The sequence below is a fragment of the Nematostella vectensis genome, chromosome 6 (assembly GCF_932526225.1).
Source record: "Nematostella vectensis chromosome 6, jaNemVect1.1, whole genome shotgun sequence".
NCBI lineage: Eukaryota > Metazoa > Cnidaria > Anthozoa > Actiniaria > Edwardsiidae > Nematostella > Nematostella vectensis.
Genome location: NC_064039.1, coordinates 12,745,251 through 12,761,720, shown reverse-complemented (window position 1 = coordinate 12,761,720; position 16,470 = coordinate 12,745,251). Strand labels below are relative to the sequence as shown.

General features: G+C 39.0%; 2 protein-coding genes across 6 annotated transcripts; one reads left to right on the top strand and one right to left on the bottom strand.

Moving 5' to 3' along the window:
• On the bottom strand, positions 1 to 11,163 carry LOC5521048 (SH3 domain-binding protein 2). 5 transcript variants are annotated; one of them, XM_032366187.2, is made up of 12 exons: positions 10,799 to 11,163; positions 9,375 to 9,592; positions 8,990 to 9,089; positions 8,323 to 8,437; positions 8,184 to 8,242; positions 6,793 to 7,382; positions 5,958 to 6,057; positions 5,644 to 5,692; positions 4,791 to 4,858; positions 4,421 to 4,440; positions 3,855 to 3,911; positions 1 to 1,228 (listed from the first exon to the last, which is right to left on the bottom strand). In XM_032366187.2, the coding sequence occupies exons 2-12, from the start codon at positions 9,589 to 9,591 to the stop codon at positions 1,065 to 1,067; spliced, it is 1,539 nt and encodes a 512-aa protein (XP_032222078.2). In that variant the 5' UTR covers position 9,592; positions 10,799 to 11,163; the 3' UTR covers positions 1 to 1,064. The 5 variants fall into 5 exon arrangements, with proteins under 5 accessions (XP_032222078.2, XP_032222076.2, XP_048584817.1 ...); XM_032366185.2 differs by having other exon boundaries at positions 4,377 to 4,440; positions 4,791 to 4,855; XM_048728860.1 differs by having other exon boundaries at positions 4,791 to 4,855.
• A 254-nt stretch (positions 11,164 to 11,417) lies between these two features.
• On the top strand, positions 11,418 to 16,423 carry LOC5520951 (ribosomal RNA small subunit methyltransferase H). The gene is made up of 3 exons (XM_001640813.3): positions 11,418 to 11,586; positions 14,818 to 15,262; positions 15,829 to 16,423. Exons 1-3 carry the CDS (start codon positions 11,428 to 11,430, stop codon positions 16,359 to 16,361), a joined length of 1,137 nt encoding a protein of 378 aa, XP_001640863.2. The 5' UTR covers positions 11,418 to 11,427; the 3' UTR covers positions 16,362 to 16,423.
• The last annotated feature ends 47 nt before the right edge of the window (positions 16,424 to 16,470 follow it).

Genomic DNA, 16,470 nt, shown 5'->3' with positions numbered 1-16,470 from the left:
TTAGTGATGCAATCATTTTTATTTCTTGACAGGTTAATACTTATTTTACAACATTCTTTAAAAAAATAAAACCTGCTGCAAACTTGAGTAACTACACAAAAATATAGCTTTTAATCGTAAAAATATATAAAACCAAGAGATCATGGTCTCTTGATAAAACTAAAAATGCATTGAATACATTTGTAGGATAATACAATCGATTTTGCGATTTTAAAACTGTTCAACATTTTCTTGTTGGTTGTTACATTTCGTGAAACAAGTGTCGTTTGCGCCTGCGCGTCGCCTTGTACCGAGATCATACTATCCCTATTACTCAAATATTTACTCTAAACACGTCACAGTTGTCCACTATTGAGCATTTATCTAAAGAACCGGAAATACGGCAAGCTAAAACTAAATAGCCGAACCACCATAATAGGCAGCAGGCACGTACCCAGGATTGGCCGAGCAGGGGGGGGGGGGGGGGGGGGGGTGCGCAGTCATAGGTATCATTTGGAAAAATGCATAGTATTTGGTCGCCAAGTGGGGGTGTTCCCGCGCACCCTGCGAACCTGATATATAGATATCTGTTGTGAAAATGGGCTTAATGAAAGCTAACAAGTCTTGACTGGAGAAAGGCGGTAAGTTCTCCGATAAGTGGATACCTAATTAAAGAGAGCACGATATTTTTTCTCGTTATTGCGTTTGTACTGAATTCATTGCGATGTCATTTTCTCCGATATTATCATCTTTCTCAAATATTTTGGAGTCTGTCCCTAAAGTCACAAACATTATCGAGTACCATTCGAGAACATATAAATCATCGAGCACCTTACAAAAAATATCAGAAAATACCTCTGTCCTCGGCTCAACTCTATGGCGAATCCATTTGTATATATATATATTTTAGAATTTTGAGGCTCTCTAACTAACGAATGTTTTTTTTTTTTCAATAGATCGAAAGCCTTACTTCCGAACAAATTATATTAATACTTTAAACCTGACGTTAAAATAAACCAACCTCGTCCCCGGTGTCTTCTGGGTAATTTTCAATATGGCGTCTAGCTGGGAACGAGGTTGTTTTTTTAACTGTTCTGCAAGTCGGAATGAATCAATGTGGCCAGCGGTATGGTTGCTCTAGCGTGGCTGACTGTTGTTTGGGTAATGGTGTCGTGTAGTGATGCCTGATCACTTCCTCTAGGGTGGGAAACCGCTGAGCATCGCGATCGAGGGCATATCCTCCTTCCACCTAATAAAATGGTAAAATAGAAAGTCTGAGTGTATTTAAAGGGCACTGTTGGGCCTTAAAAGGCGTACGTCAATCACTTTCGCATTGTCAACCACTGTCATTGTCAACTACTGTCATTGTCAACCACTGTCATTGTCAACCACTGTCATTGTCAACCACTGTCATTGTCAACTACTTTTGCATTGTCAACCACTGTCATTATCAACCACTGTCATTGTCAATCACTGTCATTGACAACCACTTTTGCATTGTCAATCACTGTCATTGTCAACCACTTTTGCATTGTCAACCACTTTTGCATTGTCAACCACTGTCATTGTCAACTACTTTTGCATTGTCAATCACTGTCATTGTCAACCACTGTCATTGTCAATCACTGTCATTGTCAACCACTGTCATTGTCAACTACTGTCATTGTCAACCACTGTCATAGTCAACCACTGTCATTGTCAACCACTGTCATTGTCAACCACTGTCATTGTCAACCACTGTCATTGTCAACTACTGTCATTGTCAACCACTGTCATTGTCAACCACTGTCATTGTCAACCACTGTCATTGTCAACTACTGTCATTGTCAACTACTGTCATTGTCAACCACTGTCATTGTCAACCACTGTCATTGTCAACCACTGTCATTGTCAACTACTGTCATTGTCAACCACTGTCATTGTCAACCACTGTCATTGTCAACTACTGTCATTGTCAACCACTGTCATTGTCAACCACTTTTGCATTGTCAACCACTGTCATTGTCAACCACTGTCATTGTCAACCACTGTCATTGTCAACCACTGTCATTGTCAACTACTGTCATTGTCAACCACTGTCATTGTCAGCCACTGTCATTGTCAACCACTGTCATTGTCAACCACTGTCATAGTCAACCACTGTCATTGTCAACTACTGTCATTGTCAACCACTGTCATTGTCAACTACTGTCATTGTCAACTACTGTCATTGTCAACCACTGTCATTGTCAACTACTGTCATTGTCAACTACTGTCATTGTCAACCACTGTCATTGTCAACCACTGTCATTGTCAACTACTGTCATTGTCAACCACTGTCATTGTCAATCACTGTCATTGTTAACTACTGTCATTGTCAACCACTGTCATTGTCAACTACTGTCATTGTCAACCACTGTCATTGTCAACTACTGTCATTGTCAACCACTGTCATTGTCAACCACTGTCATTGTCAACCACTGTCATTGTCAACCACTGTCATTGTCAACTACTGTCATTGTCAACTACTGTCATTGTCAACCACTGTCATTGTCAACCACTGTCATTGTCAACCACTGTCATTGTCAACCACTGTCATTGTCAACCACTGTCATTGTCAACCACTGTCATTGTCAACCACTGTCATTGTCAACCACTGTCATTGTCAACCACTGTCATTGTCAACCACTGTCATTGTCAACCACTGTCATTGTCAACTACTGTCATTGTCAACCACTGTCATTGTCAGCCACTGTCATTGTCAACCACTGTCATTGTCAACCACTGTCATAGTCAACCACTGTCATTGTCAACTACTGTCATTGTCAACCACTGTCATTGTCAACTACTGTCATTGTCAACTACTGTCATTGTCAACCACTGTCATTGTCAACTACTGTCATTGTCAACTACTGTCATTGTCAACCACTGTCATTGTCAACCACTGTCATTGTCAACTACTGTCATTGTCAACCACTGTCATTGTCAATCACTGTCATTGTTAACTACTGTCATTGTCAACCACTGTCATTGTCAACTACTGTCATTGTCAACCACTGTCATTGTCAACTACTGTCATTGTCAACCACTGTCATTGTCAACCACTGTCATTGTCAACCACTGTCATTGTCAACCACTGTCATTGTCAACTACTGTCATTGTCAACTACTGTCATTGTCAACCACTGTCATTGTCAACCACTGTCATTGTCAACCACTGTCATTGTCAACCACTGTCATTGTCAACTACTGTCATTGTCAACCACTGTCATTGTCAATCACTGTCATTGTTAACTACTGTCATTGTCAACTACTGTCATTGTCAACCACTGTCATTGTCAACCACTGTCATTGTCAACCACTGTCATTGTCAACCACTGTCATTGTCAACCACTGTCATTGTCAACCACTGTCATTGTCAACTACTGTCATTGTCAACCACTGTCATTGTCAATCACTGTCATTGTTAACTACTGTCATTGTCAACCACTGTCATTGTCAACCACTGTCATTGTCAACCACTGTCATTGTCAACCACTGACATTGTCAACCACTTTTGCATTGCCAACTACTTGATATATTAATGTCGAAACCGTTGTATCGCGACCCGCGTTTTGAAAGCACGATTTGTTTTGGTTTTTTGTTCCGTCCGACTATTCTGAGCCAATCAGAGTCTCGCTTTGTGCACTTCCCTGGCTATCCTCTGGACGAAAACCAGGCAACTGCACTAGGCGAGAGATGGCAAGAATCTGATTGGCTTAGAATAATTTGACTGGCTGAACAGAAAATCCCAAAAGACAAAATCAAATCGATGTTTTCAAAATGCGGTGCCGCAATACAACGGATTCGACAGTAGGGTAATCATAAGAGTTTAATCCCTAAAACGAAAACTCGAACCTTGCTGTAGAAGACAAGAAAGTGCCTCACGCGATCCTCGATACACACAGAAAGGCACTGTAAAGAAACGCATTCTATTAAAGGGGGTACATCATAAGTTCATCACGGTTTACTTAGTAAATCTACCAATGGTTCTCATTGTCAACCACCTGCTCTCCATGAGATGGAAAACGCGAAAAATATTTCAAAATTGCGAAAGCAGCGTTTCTATTGGAGGTTTCTTTGAGGATGTGATTGAAAATTTAGAGCGGATGTCTTGTTCAATTGTTTGTTTGTAATAGATTATATTGCCTTTGAACGGTTAAGGTTTCCGTCGAGCCTCTCGAAGTAAACAGGTGATAATGCGGCTTTAAGGGGATCATAGAGTGTAATTTGCCTAGGCCAGACCGGGCGGATCCACTGGCGTCTCTGACTCAGCCCGAAAGACATCTTAGAACAAATCATTTTCCAAAAGTCACGGACCTATTTTGCCCAAAGATCAAGAATGGTTGAAACCCAAAAGACGAAGGAGTGAAACAGTACCTGACCGATGTCTCCACTTCGACTCTGATGAAGAATGTACATACCATTACGCCCTTCCAGCATCCTGGGGAAGAACCAATAAACAAAGACTGAGGCCATCAATTTAAGTATAGAACAGATGTCTAGGCTATGGTTACCGAAAGATTACTGCGATGTTTTACTCATGCTGTTTGGTTTTCTTTTTTTCTCTTCAATTTAAGCATAGAGGAAATTTAAATACACACACAAAAAAAACATTAAAACAGAAAGATTTGAAAAAAAAAATCCCAATTCAGATGGATGTGACTTCGACAAAAAGTTTTTTTTAAATGACTGATGGAAGCCATCGGTTTCGGCGTTGGAAATTAACATTAGTGAGATATTTCAACAAAACAACAAGGCTACAATATGTATAACAATTATGAGACAACTTACGCTATAGCCTTGGTTTTTTCGATGTCGAGTTTTACAGAAGTTGCAGGCAGAACATCTATATGAATCTGCTAAAACGAGTGCACCACATCACTATACTGTGCGATAGCAGGGGCGCATCCAGGAGTTTCAAAAAGGGAGCCGAGGCAAGGGTTTAAAGAAAGGGGGCGAATACATTGTTCTATCGTGGATTTCCTTATATTTCTAGTTATTTTTAAGCCAAATATCTAAAAAGGGGGGGGGGGGGATCCGCCCCGGCGATAGTATGCGTTTTGATGTTGGTGGATGTGTGACTTTAGAATTAAAGTTTGGGAGGAGTGGGTAGTGTTTTGGGTTTTGGAGTTTTGAAAATTGTTCGCAGTATGCAAAGGGTGTGAAAAAAATTAAGACGGTGAGACAATTAGCATGCGATAGTCACAGTCTTGACTGACACAGACTCCAAAGTTAGGAGTGTTTCGTCGAGTTATGATGTGCACGAAAGCATTTCTTTTGCCTCGCTGGTAAAGGCCCTGTCACACATACATTTTTTTCTCTTGCGACCTGTCTTGCAAAAAATGCTTTTTTGCGTGTGGCACCCCCTTTGCAACTTGTTTTGCATTTCTCAAACTCGCACGAAAAGTAGAATTGTTTCAAGTTGCAGGGAAAACTTAACATATGACAAGGCGTGTGCGACCTGCAACATTTTTTTGCGAGACAGGTTGCAGCCGAAAAGCCTATGTGTGACAGGGCCTTAAGCTAATCAAATCCTTATTGGCTTTTTTCATAAATCTGACAAAGTGGTCACGGTAACGTCATTGCATTTTAATGTAAATTTGTTTGGAGGTGTCACTAAGTGGCTGTGTGTAGATAGACATACCTCTTTTTCATCTGGCGGGGTGCGGAAACTTTTACCTTCAGGTCTTAATCTAGAAAAACAGAACCATATAGCGCAAATGAGCAAATAGACGTTATCAAACTAAACCAGGTTTGTGACCTGAAATTATGTATGTTGTTAGAGTGGTGTTAAATGTTTTAAGAGGCCAGGATTTTGTTGTTTATATGGATTCTCGATTCTACCTAATTTTAAAAGAATATGCTATCAATATTTTATATTTTCTAGCACTGCTAGCTCTTGCTTTTACATACCATAGTCACTAAGTTTTTTTTTCATGCAATGATAAATATACATACCTTTCAAGAGTAGAGAGACGTGGAATAAATTCGTCATTATTATTCCCATGGTTAGGAGTTGATTCTTCATCAGGGAGTATTTTCAGGTAATCATCTTCCTCTAAACAAACATTAAGTTGTGAGCAATGCTGTCTCAATGGGATTATGGGATTACAAGAATCTGAAAGCACGCCCCGTTAAAAAAAACTTGGTGGAGAGTTAGCATGATACCCTTGGAAACAACTCTGCAAACTAAAACACCTAGAAAACATAGGATTTTTAAAATTAATTGCATAACTAATTGAAAAAAATACCACCAAGTATACAGTGTAAGATTTCCAAAATTTAGTGTGGAAATATTAGCAAAAGTCAAATTATGCTAAACTATTACTGTCCTGAAAGATAAGTTCTATAGTGCAGAGTCGAGAAGCTGTTGCCCAAGCCTAAGAAGAAAATGTTCACTAAATGGGTAAACGAAAAATCATAGGGACTATACAGGCCTGTACCCAGGGGGTTGCAGCGGGTGCGAACGCAACCCCCCACAACGGCCGAAAGTCAACTTATGGTTCTCAATAGACGTGCTATTTTGGTATGTCATTAATCCATAAGTCAGTCTTTGTTTGTAGCCAAATCTGATAATATACGTCCCATGGAGATACTGCAAAGGCATAAAAAAACACTTTTTGTTTTTCCGGTGGTGGTTAGATTTTTATCAGAAACATTCCTCCCTTCCCCCTCCCCCAGAAAACTTTTTTTTCGAATTTCGCACCTCCCCCCCCCCCAAAAAAAAAATCCTGGGTACGGGCCTGCTATATAATGAAGTCTCATTGTAGTAAATTGAAAATAATTGACATACCACTATCGGAAGAATCCACAAGTGCAGGATTAGCAGGCGGTAAGCTAGTCTGCTGCGGCAGACAAGCAAGTTCTGGATCTGATGCATATTTGTGGACACTTGGTTTAGGGGGCTTAGTAGGTGGTGAAGGTGAAGAAGGGTGTGACCCGGCATGCACTCTAGGGCTTTGGCGTAACTTAGATCTAGGCTTGGGCAAAGGCGGAAGACTGTTATCCTGGACAGGCTTTAGGGCTGCTTTGCCCAGTATCACTGCAGAAATATCAACAGATGATTTTCCACTTTTCCCCATCATCACAGGTGTTGGAACACTCCCAATCGGTTGTGCTCTTTCCTTTCCAGATTGATTCCTTGCAGGTGGAGGAGGGGGACTACCATTTGGTAGTGTATCAAAGCTGGGAGGAGGGCAGTATTTGGGTTCAGATGAGGCTGAAGAACTGTTCTGTGATTCTGAGAGTTTTTCAAGGGTCAGAGCTTTGGCTAAAGGAAACTCTGGAGCAAACAATGGATAGTCATATTTGAAGCTGTCTCCGTCATCACTACTACCACTGCTGCTCTGTCTGGTTGCTTCACACTCTGGGTTAAAACCACTTCTAAAAGAAAAAGAATCTGGTTAAGTCTATTCAATCAAAGTTCTGGCTGTTTTACATATTGAGTAAGAAAAAGTGTCCCTTTGCTAATGTGGTCAAGCTTAGGCACTGAAGGTGGTTCATTTATGTCTAGGGGACAACAGGCACGCTATAATGTGGAATAAAATTGTCCAAAAAAACTGCCTTCTTACAGTGACTCTTTCACTTAAAATGACATTAAAATTGGCCTAGAGTGTGATGAATATGTCGATTTTTGTCAAAGAAAAAATCAAAACCAATTTTTGGTGTATCTTCAAACTATTTCAAAATTTCTCGCCAATTCCATATCCCAAAATTAAATCTGGATTCACACTTTTTTATTTTTGATGACGGAATTCTTTTCCAGATATTTGGCTTATAAACAACAACACATATAGGAAATTTATGGAAGAACAATAAATCCGGCCACCCCTTTCTTCAAACTGTTGCTTTGGCCACCCTATTTTGAACTTCTGGATCATGCCACCGATTTACGTCACATCAGGAACGTAAGTGAACTGATCTCTATCCTCAAAACAACAGCGTTAATGCAACTTATACCAGGCCATATCGAAACAGAGTGATTTATAAACCAGATTATCTACATAGAAGAAAGTTTGTCACAGCCAAATCCTTATAACCCACAACAGGTACACAGTCCCATGTAAATAGCCAGTGTTTCTAGTGATGGAGTTTAAGCTTGAATTAAGTTGCCCATGGGCTTTGAAGGGTAAGCTCTGTGAATATAAGGTGAGCTGGGTAGCATAATTCAATAAGATAAATTACCTTGTGGCAAGTGGCTCACAATACTCATCAATGTCCTCTTTAATCTTAGACATCCATTCCTGCACCAATAAGAGAGTATTTAGGATAAGACTTTATAAGAAAAGGCTACAGTAAATCGTAGAATCTAGCACTGTCTTACATTCAGCTCTTTTTCTGATTTAGCAGCAAAGTAGAAGGTCCTTTTTTCTGGTTGAAGGTGGGTGAGCTTAAAAACCCAGGGTAACTTGGCGTCCCGTTCAGGAGCTGTAGACACTCTAAAACAAAGTGTAACACCCACACATATTTACTAACTTTAAAAAAGCTCTTGAAGACCCTGAGGTTGGGAGGGATGCACTGTTTGGATATTCTCACTAAACGATGCTGTGCTTTCTAACACTAAGGCAATCATCATTAGTGTACAAACTCACTAAACAATGTCATGCTTACTAACACTAAGCCAATCAGCACAGTGTACAAACTGTTCTAGGATTCAGGAAAAGGATTTTGATTGGTTGGTAATGGAGAAAGTATGTGGTTTGGTTTACAGCAGCTACTTGTGGGGAGTGCTTGTGACACTCAGAGTGGCGTCTCATAAGCAAACTAACAATAAAATGTATATATCAGACTAAGATTTCAATTTAAACTATCATAAAACATGACCAGGAATTTGATTCGGTTGAAGTGTGTGGCCCAACTGGGCATCATTCCCAATGCATTAAATATGTGAGGTCAATTGCTGTAGAATGCAGAGCAATGCATTAGATATGTGAGGTCAATTGCTGTAGAATGCAGAGCAATGTGAGAGGTGTGTTCAAATAAAATCATACCTATATCCACTTAGTGAAAATTGCCCCTTTGCACTCTTATCTAAATAGTTCTTGTAGTAATACATGCAGCCCTTGTGCAAAACAAGGTAGCGGTCTTGCCCTAAATTAAGACAAGAATCATGAGGATCCAAAATGGATGTAGGTTGATGGCAGTAATAACTACCTTTCACAATAATTACAACAAATTTAGGACCCTTACTGGTATAATGCACCTAATTTGAAGCCCTTTCTTTTATCAAAAAAAATCTTTATACCATATAAAAAAATCAGTTTTCAGGATTGCTGATTTTTGTTCTGGAAAAAGGATTCTGATATCTTTTGTTGCCATCTCTTTTCTTTTTGACTCTTTCAACTCTGTATGGATAAAAGGAAATAAAAGACTTACACATGTTGTATTTATTCTCCTTTCTAACAGTCCCACAGTGAATATGACATTCATCTTGGACAAGACTCTGGGCAGGGATAGACATGTATGGCTCAGGGTGCTTGGGTGCAGTGATGTTTGTATCAGTCCTTGATCTTATTCTGTTACCAGGAACACTACACTCATTGTGTCTACTTGTTGGCATAGAGCATGTCCTCCATGTTGGACCATTAGACATTCTGTAGGATGATCAAAATAAAACTGTTCTACTACCCCCAGGGAAAGGTTTGAGTTGGTGGACCCCTTTCCTGGTACCAACTCAAACCTTTCCTTGGGGCTAGTAGAACACCATAGAATGCAATGAAGTGGTATCCTTGGACTCAATGCCATATTTCCCTGAAATGTAGCAAAATAAGGCACATTTGAGGGAATTTTGGGGTTTATTATCAGAATTTAGCCTAACAAACTATGCTCCTCTTGGTTTAACTAGAAAAGATTTCAGTAAAGCTGTAGAAAAACTTAGATGGTCAGCGTGGCGTGGTGTAGACAAGCTTTAAATCAACACAAGGTTGAAAAAGTAAGGGGCATTCAACATTTCAGCTTTTTATAACTTGTCCATTCCTCCTGCCTTGCTTACGGGCATTTCAAGGCTGAAAATAATTTTTACTGGTATTTTTAGAAATTATTTACTTTTGTTTTTTCAATGAAGATTCTTGAATCATTTAAAAAACAAACACTAACTTAGGTGTGTATATGAATATGATACCAATAAAGAATGACAAAGTAATTAATAACATTAATATGAGGTGTCTAATGAATACAATTTGATTGTATTTATCAGAATGCTTCAATCTAAATAATGCAGAGTAGACAGACATTTTCTTTAGTAATGTTTTACAAAGTTAAACATCATATAATAAGTAGCAAAAATATAAAAAAATTTAACAGTTTCACAAACATCGCATCATAAAATGTGGAAGTAAACATTTCCGCAATGTTTTGGTAAAAGCGGAATTTCACACCTCAAAGATAGTTTACATAAAGAAGTGAACTTGTTGAAAGGTCACTCAGATTTGCTGTAAAACTATCAATTACTTCCCGATTGTGCCCTTACATATAACCACCCCATGCTCCACCAGCGCTCTGCACCTAAACACTATCTATTTTATCTATTTAAACAAAAAATACTGCCAAACAAAGAACGTGGAAGTGTCCTACAACTCCTTTACGCCTGATCAATTGGAATGTTTCTAAAAATGACTTGATCGTTGGGTAAACGACAGGACAATTTTTCTCTCCCATGTAAAACAATATACCAAAACTTAAAAAACTGATACTGGGTTTCAAGATTATTTTTACATCTCAAGATTTCAAATTTACTATCGAGTTTTTAAAATTAAAAATGTACTAAACAAATGTTAGTAATTTGATCAAGTAATGCATACCTATTGAGAAGCCCTGCAATGCACTGGAATTCTTTGGTTTGGTTTGAAGTAGAGTTTAAATCCCAATCAATAAGAGTCGCTGCTAATCCCAACGTTATGTTATACCATCATCGTTCCGTCGGTAACATAATCAAACATGATTAGAAAATGTTTGTGCCTGAAAGTTGATGGTGATAAGTCCAGTAAGCCCTGCTAAACGTTTTCCAATGCTTTATGAGCTTGACTCTTTCGATTCAGTTCAGCGAATTATGGTATCAAGAGGTACCAGCCACACAAGAGAATGAAATGCGAATTAGCAGATCACATCCTTTCCTTCCGAGAATTAAAATAAAACACGACACCTAGGAAGCGCTTTAGTAAAGGCATTTGGTTCCGGGAAGCAGCAAAGCATACCGGGATGCCACAGGCAACCCAACGCAAAATTAAAGATAAAAACAGGAAAAATTATTTAGGATATAAATCAACAGGTTTCGCTTTTCTTATTCCATAGAGAGATTGATTTGTTTTATTACTTTATTACTTGTTATTTTTATTCATTTATGGCGGTATTACCCAGGATTCAATGCACCCATGCACCCTCTATATCAACAAACGACCCAGGGAGCCTGGTAACCAGCGACACGACAAAGATGGCAGCCGGATCTTTATTGACGCAGTTTGGCCGAATATTCTTTATTTTCTCTCGTCGGAAGCGACGATTTTTATCAACTCAGGCTGAAACACATACTCTACATATTCCGGTGATGAGCAGGGAGTGCTTGGGGTTTCTAGCTCCAAAGGACGGAGAGGTAAAGTCGAATATATTCTAACACCAACTCTCGCGCAGCGGGAATTTTTTTTTATACTTTAGGTATATATATATATATATATATATATATATATATATATATATATATATATATATATATATATATATATATATATATAAAATACACCAAAAACTGGAAATCGACTCTGCCAAATTTTCGTCTTTAATAAGACTTCTTCAGGGCAGACTGAAGAAGGTGAATCGTTACAAGCTTATTTACATCAGAATAGTGGCGCGAGACGCAAAAACATTACAACTGACAAAAACGCGCATTTTCTAGAATAGCGCGCGCTATGGATAAAAAGAATTTACACATCTCTACGTGGGTTCCTACTACAAAAAAAGTCATCACTATTAAGACCCCGCGGGTAGATAGACTTAAGCCGATAAGCCCACTGGCCTTCCCTTTCCCTAAGCTGAGCCTCAGAGTTACACTTATCTATAAGTTGTACCATAACATTATTAAGACCTACATGATTGTCGCAATGAAAATGTTGATAGATAAGGTCATCCTTAACTCTTTCACTAACCGGTAAACTAGGGTGCTTATTTAACCTACTTTTATGATTATTAAAACGCTTCCTAAAACTATTGATAGTAGACCCTACGTATTGCTTGCTACACATAGAGCAAGTAATTAGATAAGCAACAAAATCTGAGTTACAGTCCAAGTCAAAATTAATGACATATTTCTTATTAGTAACTGTACTGCGAAACTCCCGCCCTGTCTTAAGAAAGTTACACACCCTACACCTTTTACCGCCACACTTACCACAACCTCTAACCTGAGTACTATCCTCTTTAAGAGAGGAGTGCACCAACATATCCTTTAAACTCCTAGGTTTCCTATAAGCCACCATAGGTACCCTACCAATAGCACCCCTACATCTACTAGAAGATTCTAGAACTGGCTGTAAATTACGAAGAATACCAGGTAAATTAGGTAAAGCTGGATGAAAAGTGACTACAAAAGGTACACGATCATTCTTACCTTTACGCCTGTCTTTCAATGTGTTGTCCCTAGGAATACGTCTAACCCGGTCAACTTCCCTCCCCACAAACCTGCTGTCATAACCCCTATCAACTAAATAACCTTGTAACTCTAATACCCTCTTTTCACGGCTATAGGTACTAGAATGGCACCATCATATGCTAATCTTTTTATGGCTAAAGTTGAAAAGGAAATCATAGACTCTTCTCCAGTTAAGCCTTATTTATGGCGTAGGTATATCGATGACATTTTCATGATCTGGACTGAAGGTGAGGACGCTCTGAGAGAGTTTATGGCTCACATGAACTCTATACATAGAACTATAAAATTTACATTTGAGTGGTCCACTAGTCAGGTAAATTTTTTGGATGTTTCACTTACTCTTAGGGATGGGTTAATATCTACAGATCTGTATAGTAAGCCTACTGATAAGCATCAATATCTTTTTCATACGTCCTGTCATCCGTCTGCTTGTAAGAAAGGCATTCCTTTTGTGCAGGCACTACGTATTCGTAGGATATGTTCGGAAGACTCTTCTTTCGAAAAGAGGGTATTAGAGTTACAAGGTTATTTAGTTGATAGGGGTTATGACAGCAGGTCTGTGGGGAGGGAAGTTGACTGGGTTAGACGTATTCCTAGGGACGACACATTGAAAGACAGGCGTAAAGGTAAGAATGATCGTGTACCTTTTGTAGTCACTTTTCATCCAGCTTTACCTAATTTACCTGGTATTCTTCGTGATTTACAGCCAGTTCTAGAATCTTCTAGTAGATGTAGGGGTGCTATTGGTAGGGTACCTATGGTGGCTTATAGGAAACCTAGGAGTTTAAAGGATATGTTGGTGCACTCCTCTCTTAAAGAGGATAGTACTCAGGTTAGAGGTTGTGGTAAGTGTGGCGGTAAAAGGTGTAGGGTGTGTAACTTTCTTAAGACAGGGCGGGAGTTTCGCAGTACAGTTACTAATAAGAAATATGTCATTAATTTTGACTTGGACTGTAACTCAGATTTTGTTGTTTATCTAATTACTTGCTCTATGTGTAGCAAGCAATACGTAGGGTCTACTATCAATAGTTTTAGGAAGCGTTTTAATAATCATAAAAGTAGGTTAAATAAGCACCCTAGTTAACCGGTTAGTGAAAGAGTTAAGGATGACCTTATCTATCAACATTTTCATTGCGACAATCATTTAGGTCTTAATAATGTTATGGTACAACTTATAGATAAGTGTAACTCTGAGGCCAAGCTTAGGGAAAGGGAAGGCCAGTGGGCTTATCGGCTTAAGTCTATCTACCCGCGGGGTCTTAATAGTGATGACTTTTTTTGTAGTAGGAACCCACGTAGAGATGTGTAAATTCTTTTTATCCATAGCGCGCGCTATTCTAGAAAATGCGCGTTTTTGTCAGTTGTAATGTTTTTGCGTCTCGCGCCACTATTCTGATGTAAATAAGCTTGTAACGATTCACCTTCTTCAGTCTGCCCTGAAGAAGTCTTATTAAAGGCGAAAATTTGGCAGAGTCGATTTCCAGTTTTTGGTGTATTTTATTCATTGTTCTGGTACGAGATCGCGACAGTTTGGGCTTTTTGATACTATATATATATATATATATATATATATATATATATATATATATATATATATATACATACAATAAGTACTTAGTAAGAAATTATCGATGATTTGGTTGAGATAGCTTTTTTAGTAAAAGACATGATCTTTTTTATAGGGCTTCTAGCTCTAACGTGGACCCTTTTACAGTCCAAGTAAGATAATTGGGCCTTTAGATCAAAGTGATCACGATTTACAAGTCCGCGTCTTGTAGAGATACTGCAAAGGCATCAAAAATCTATTTTTTTGTTTTTTTAGGGTGGTTAGATTTTTATCAGAGAACTCCTCCCCCTACTATGGGCCTGGCTCTAATTGGAACTGTCATTCCCTTGCCTCCTATGTCTTGGAACATGTATAGATTTTTGTCTTGCCTCCTAGGTCTTAGTACATGTATTGGTTTCCCTTTCCATTTACTGTAGGTCTCAGTACATTTTTTATTTTTTGCCTTGCCTCCTACTGTAGGTCTCAGTACTTCTATTAATTTTTGCCTTGCCTCCTAGGTCACAGTACATCTATTAATTTTTGCCTTGACTCCTAGGTCTCAGTACATCTATTAATTTTTGCCTTGACTCCTAGGTCTCAGTACATCTATTATTTTTTGTCTTGCCTACTAGGTCTTTGTTGATGCAACGTTTGGTGCTGGTGGTCACACCTGTGCAATTCTCAACTCTGCAAAATGTAAAGTATTTGCAGTTGACCGGGATCCAGTTGCAGTAGAAATAGCTCAAGTCCTGTCCACTAGACCAGAGTATAAAGGTCAACTTATTCCATTACAGGGAAAATTCAGTGACTTGTTTGAGCTTCTTTCAAATAATGGCATCAAGAAAGAGTCATTAGATGGAATGCTTCTGGACATTGGGCCATCATCAATGCAATTTGATGACCCTTTGAGAGGGTTTTCTTTGAGTAAAGATGGCCCCCTTGATATGAGAATGGACTCTGAAAATGACACAAAGTCATCAAGAAACTCCTCTTTCACAGCTGCTGATGTTGTAAATTCAATAAGTGAGCGTGAACTCATCTCTGTGCTAAGGCATTATGGAGGAGAGCGAGATGCGGGTATGTATTAGCTACTCTTAGAAGTGTTCGATGAAGTCATCAATATCAGGGACTGTACTCTGTATATATTGGTCTATGATATAGAGAAATGTAACACTTTCTTAACAATGAAGGTAAGTCAACTTCCTTGGTACAAAGGTTGTTTCTTTAAAAAAACAATTGTTGCTTTGGATTTTTACCCTTTTTAACAATCCAGATGATTTGTTATTTAGAAGGTTTCTCATAGCCTGCATAGCGATGCTAAAGGGGAGGGTGAAGGGGTCCGTGGGCGAGACAAAAAAATCAGAGCGTGGGTCTGGTAACTTGGACTTGGATTGTCTGAACTCCCCACTAACTTGAACTTTCTCTTGAAGGTTTGTGTAAAGGAGGGTTTTGCTCTAACTTGGAAAGCTGTTCATTTTACACAAGGAGTTGAAGTGTGGCAATGAAAGCAGGCATACTCTTTATTATACAGAGTAAAACACAAAAACTATATCACACTCCATCCACACTAAGAGCAAATAAACTGGGGTAACACCCCAGAAACCCTGGAAATCTACTGATAACATTTCCTTCAATATCTGCAGCTCGGATCTCACGTGCAGTCATCAAAGCAAGAGACAGGGAGCACATCATGACAACAAGACAGTTAGCTGCCATTGTTGCAAATGCAGTAGGCTTTGGACGAAAAGATAAGTTGAATCGATTTGCACACCCTGCTACAAAAACCTTCCAAGCTCTCCGAATCCTTGTCAACGATGAACTTAATGAGCTTCATAAAGCTCTTAAAGCAGCAAAAAAACTGCTAACACCTGGAGGACGTTTAGTGGTCATCTCGTTTCACTCTGCTGAGGACTCCATTGTCAAACACTTCCTCAAAGATGAGGCAACGAGAAAAACGAGCAAAACCATGTCTGATAGTGACTCTATAACCTGGCTACCACTGCACAAGAAAGTTGTCTCGCCATCCGATGATGAGATATTCTTCAACCCAAGGTGTCGGTCGGCTAAATTGAGGGCTGTTGTGAAAACTAACAAAGAAGTCCTTGAACTATGTCAGTTGACCCACTTGCTTAGCAAGTCAGCGTCCGAGAGTATGACCAAGGAACCAAATTTATAAAATTAATCAATTTATTGTCTATATTTTCACTGTGAAAAGCATTAAACAATACAACATAATAACCCTCTGTGTTCTTATTAACCCACATTCCAATGATATCAAGGAAAAT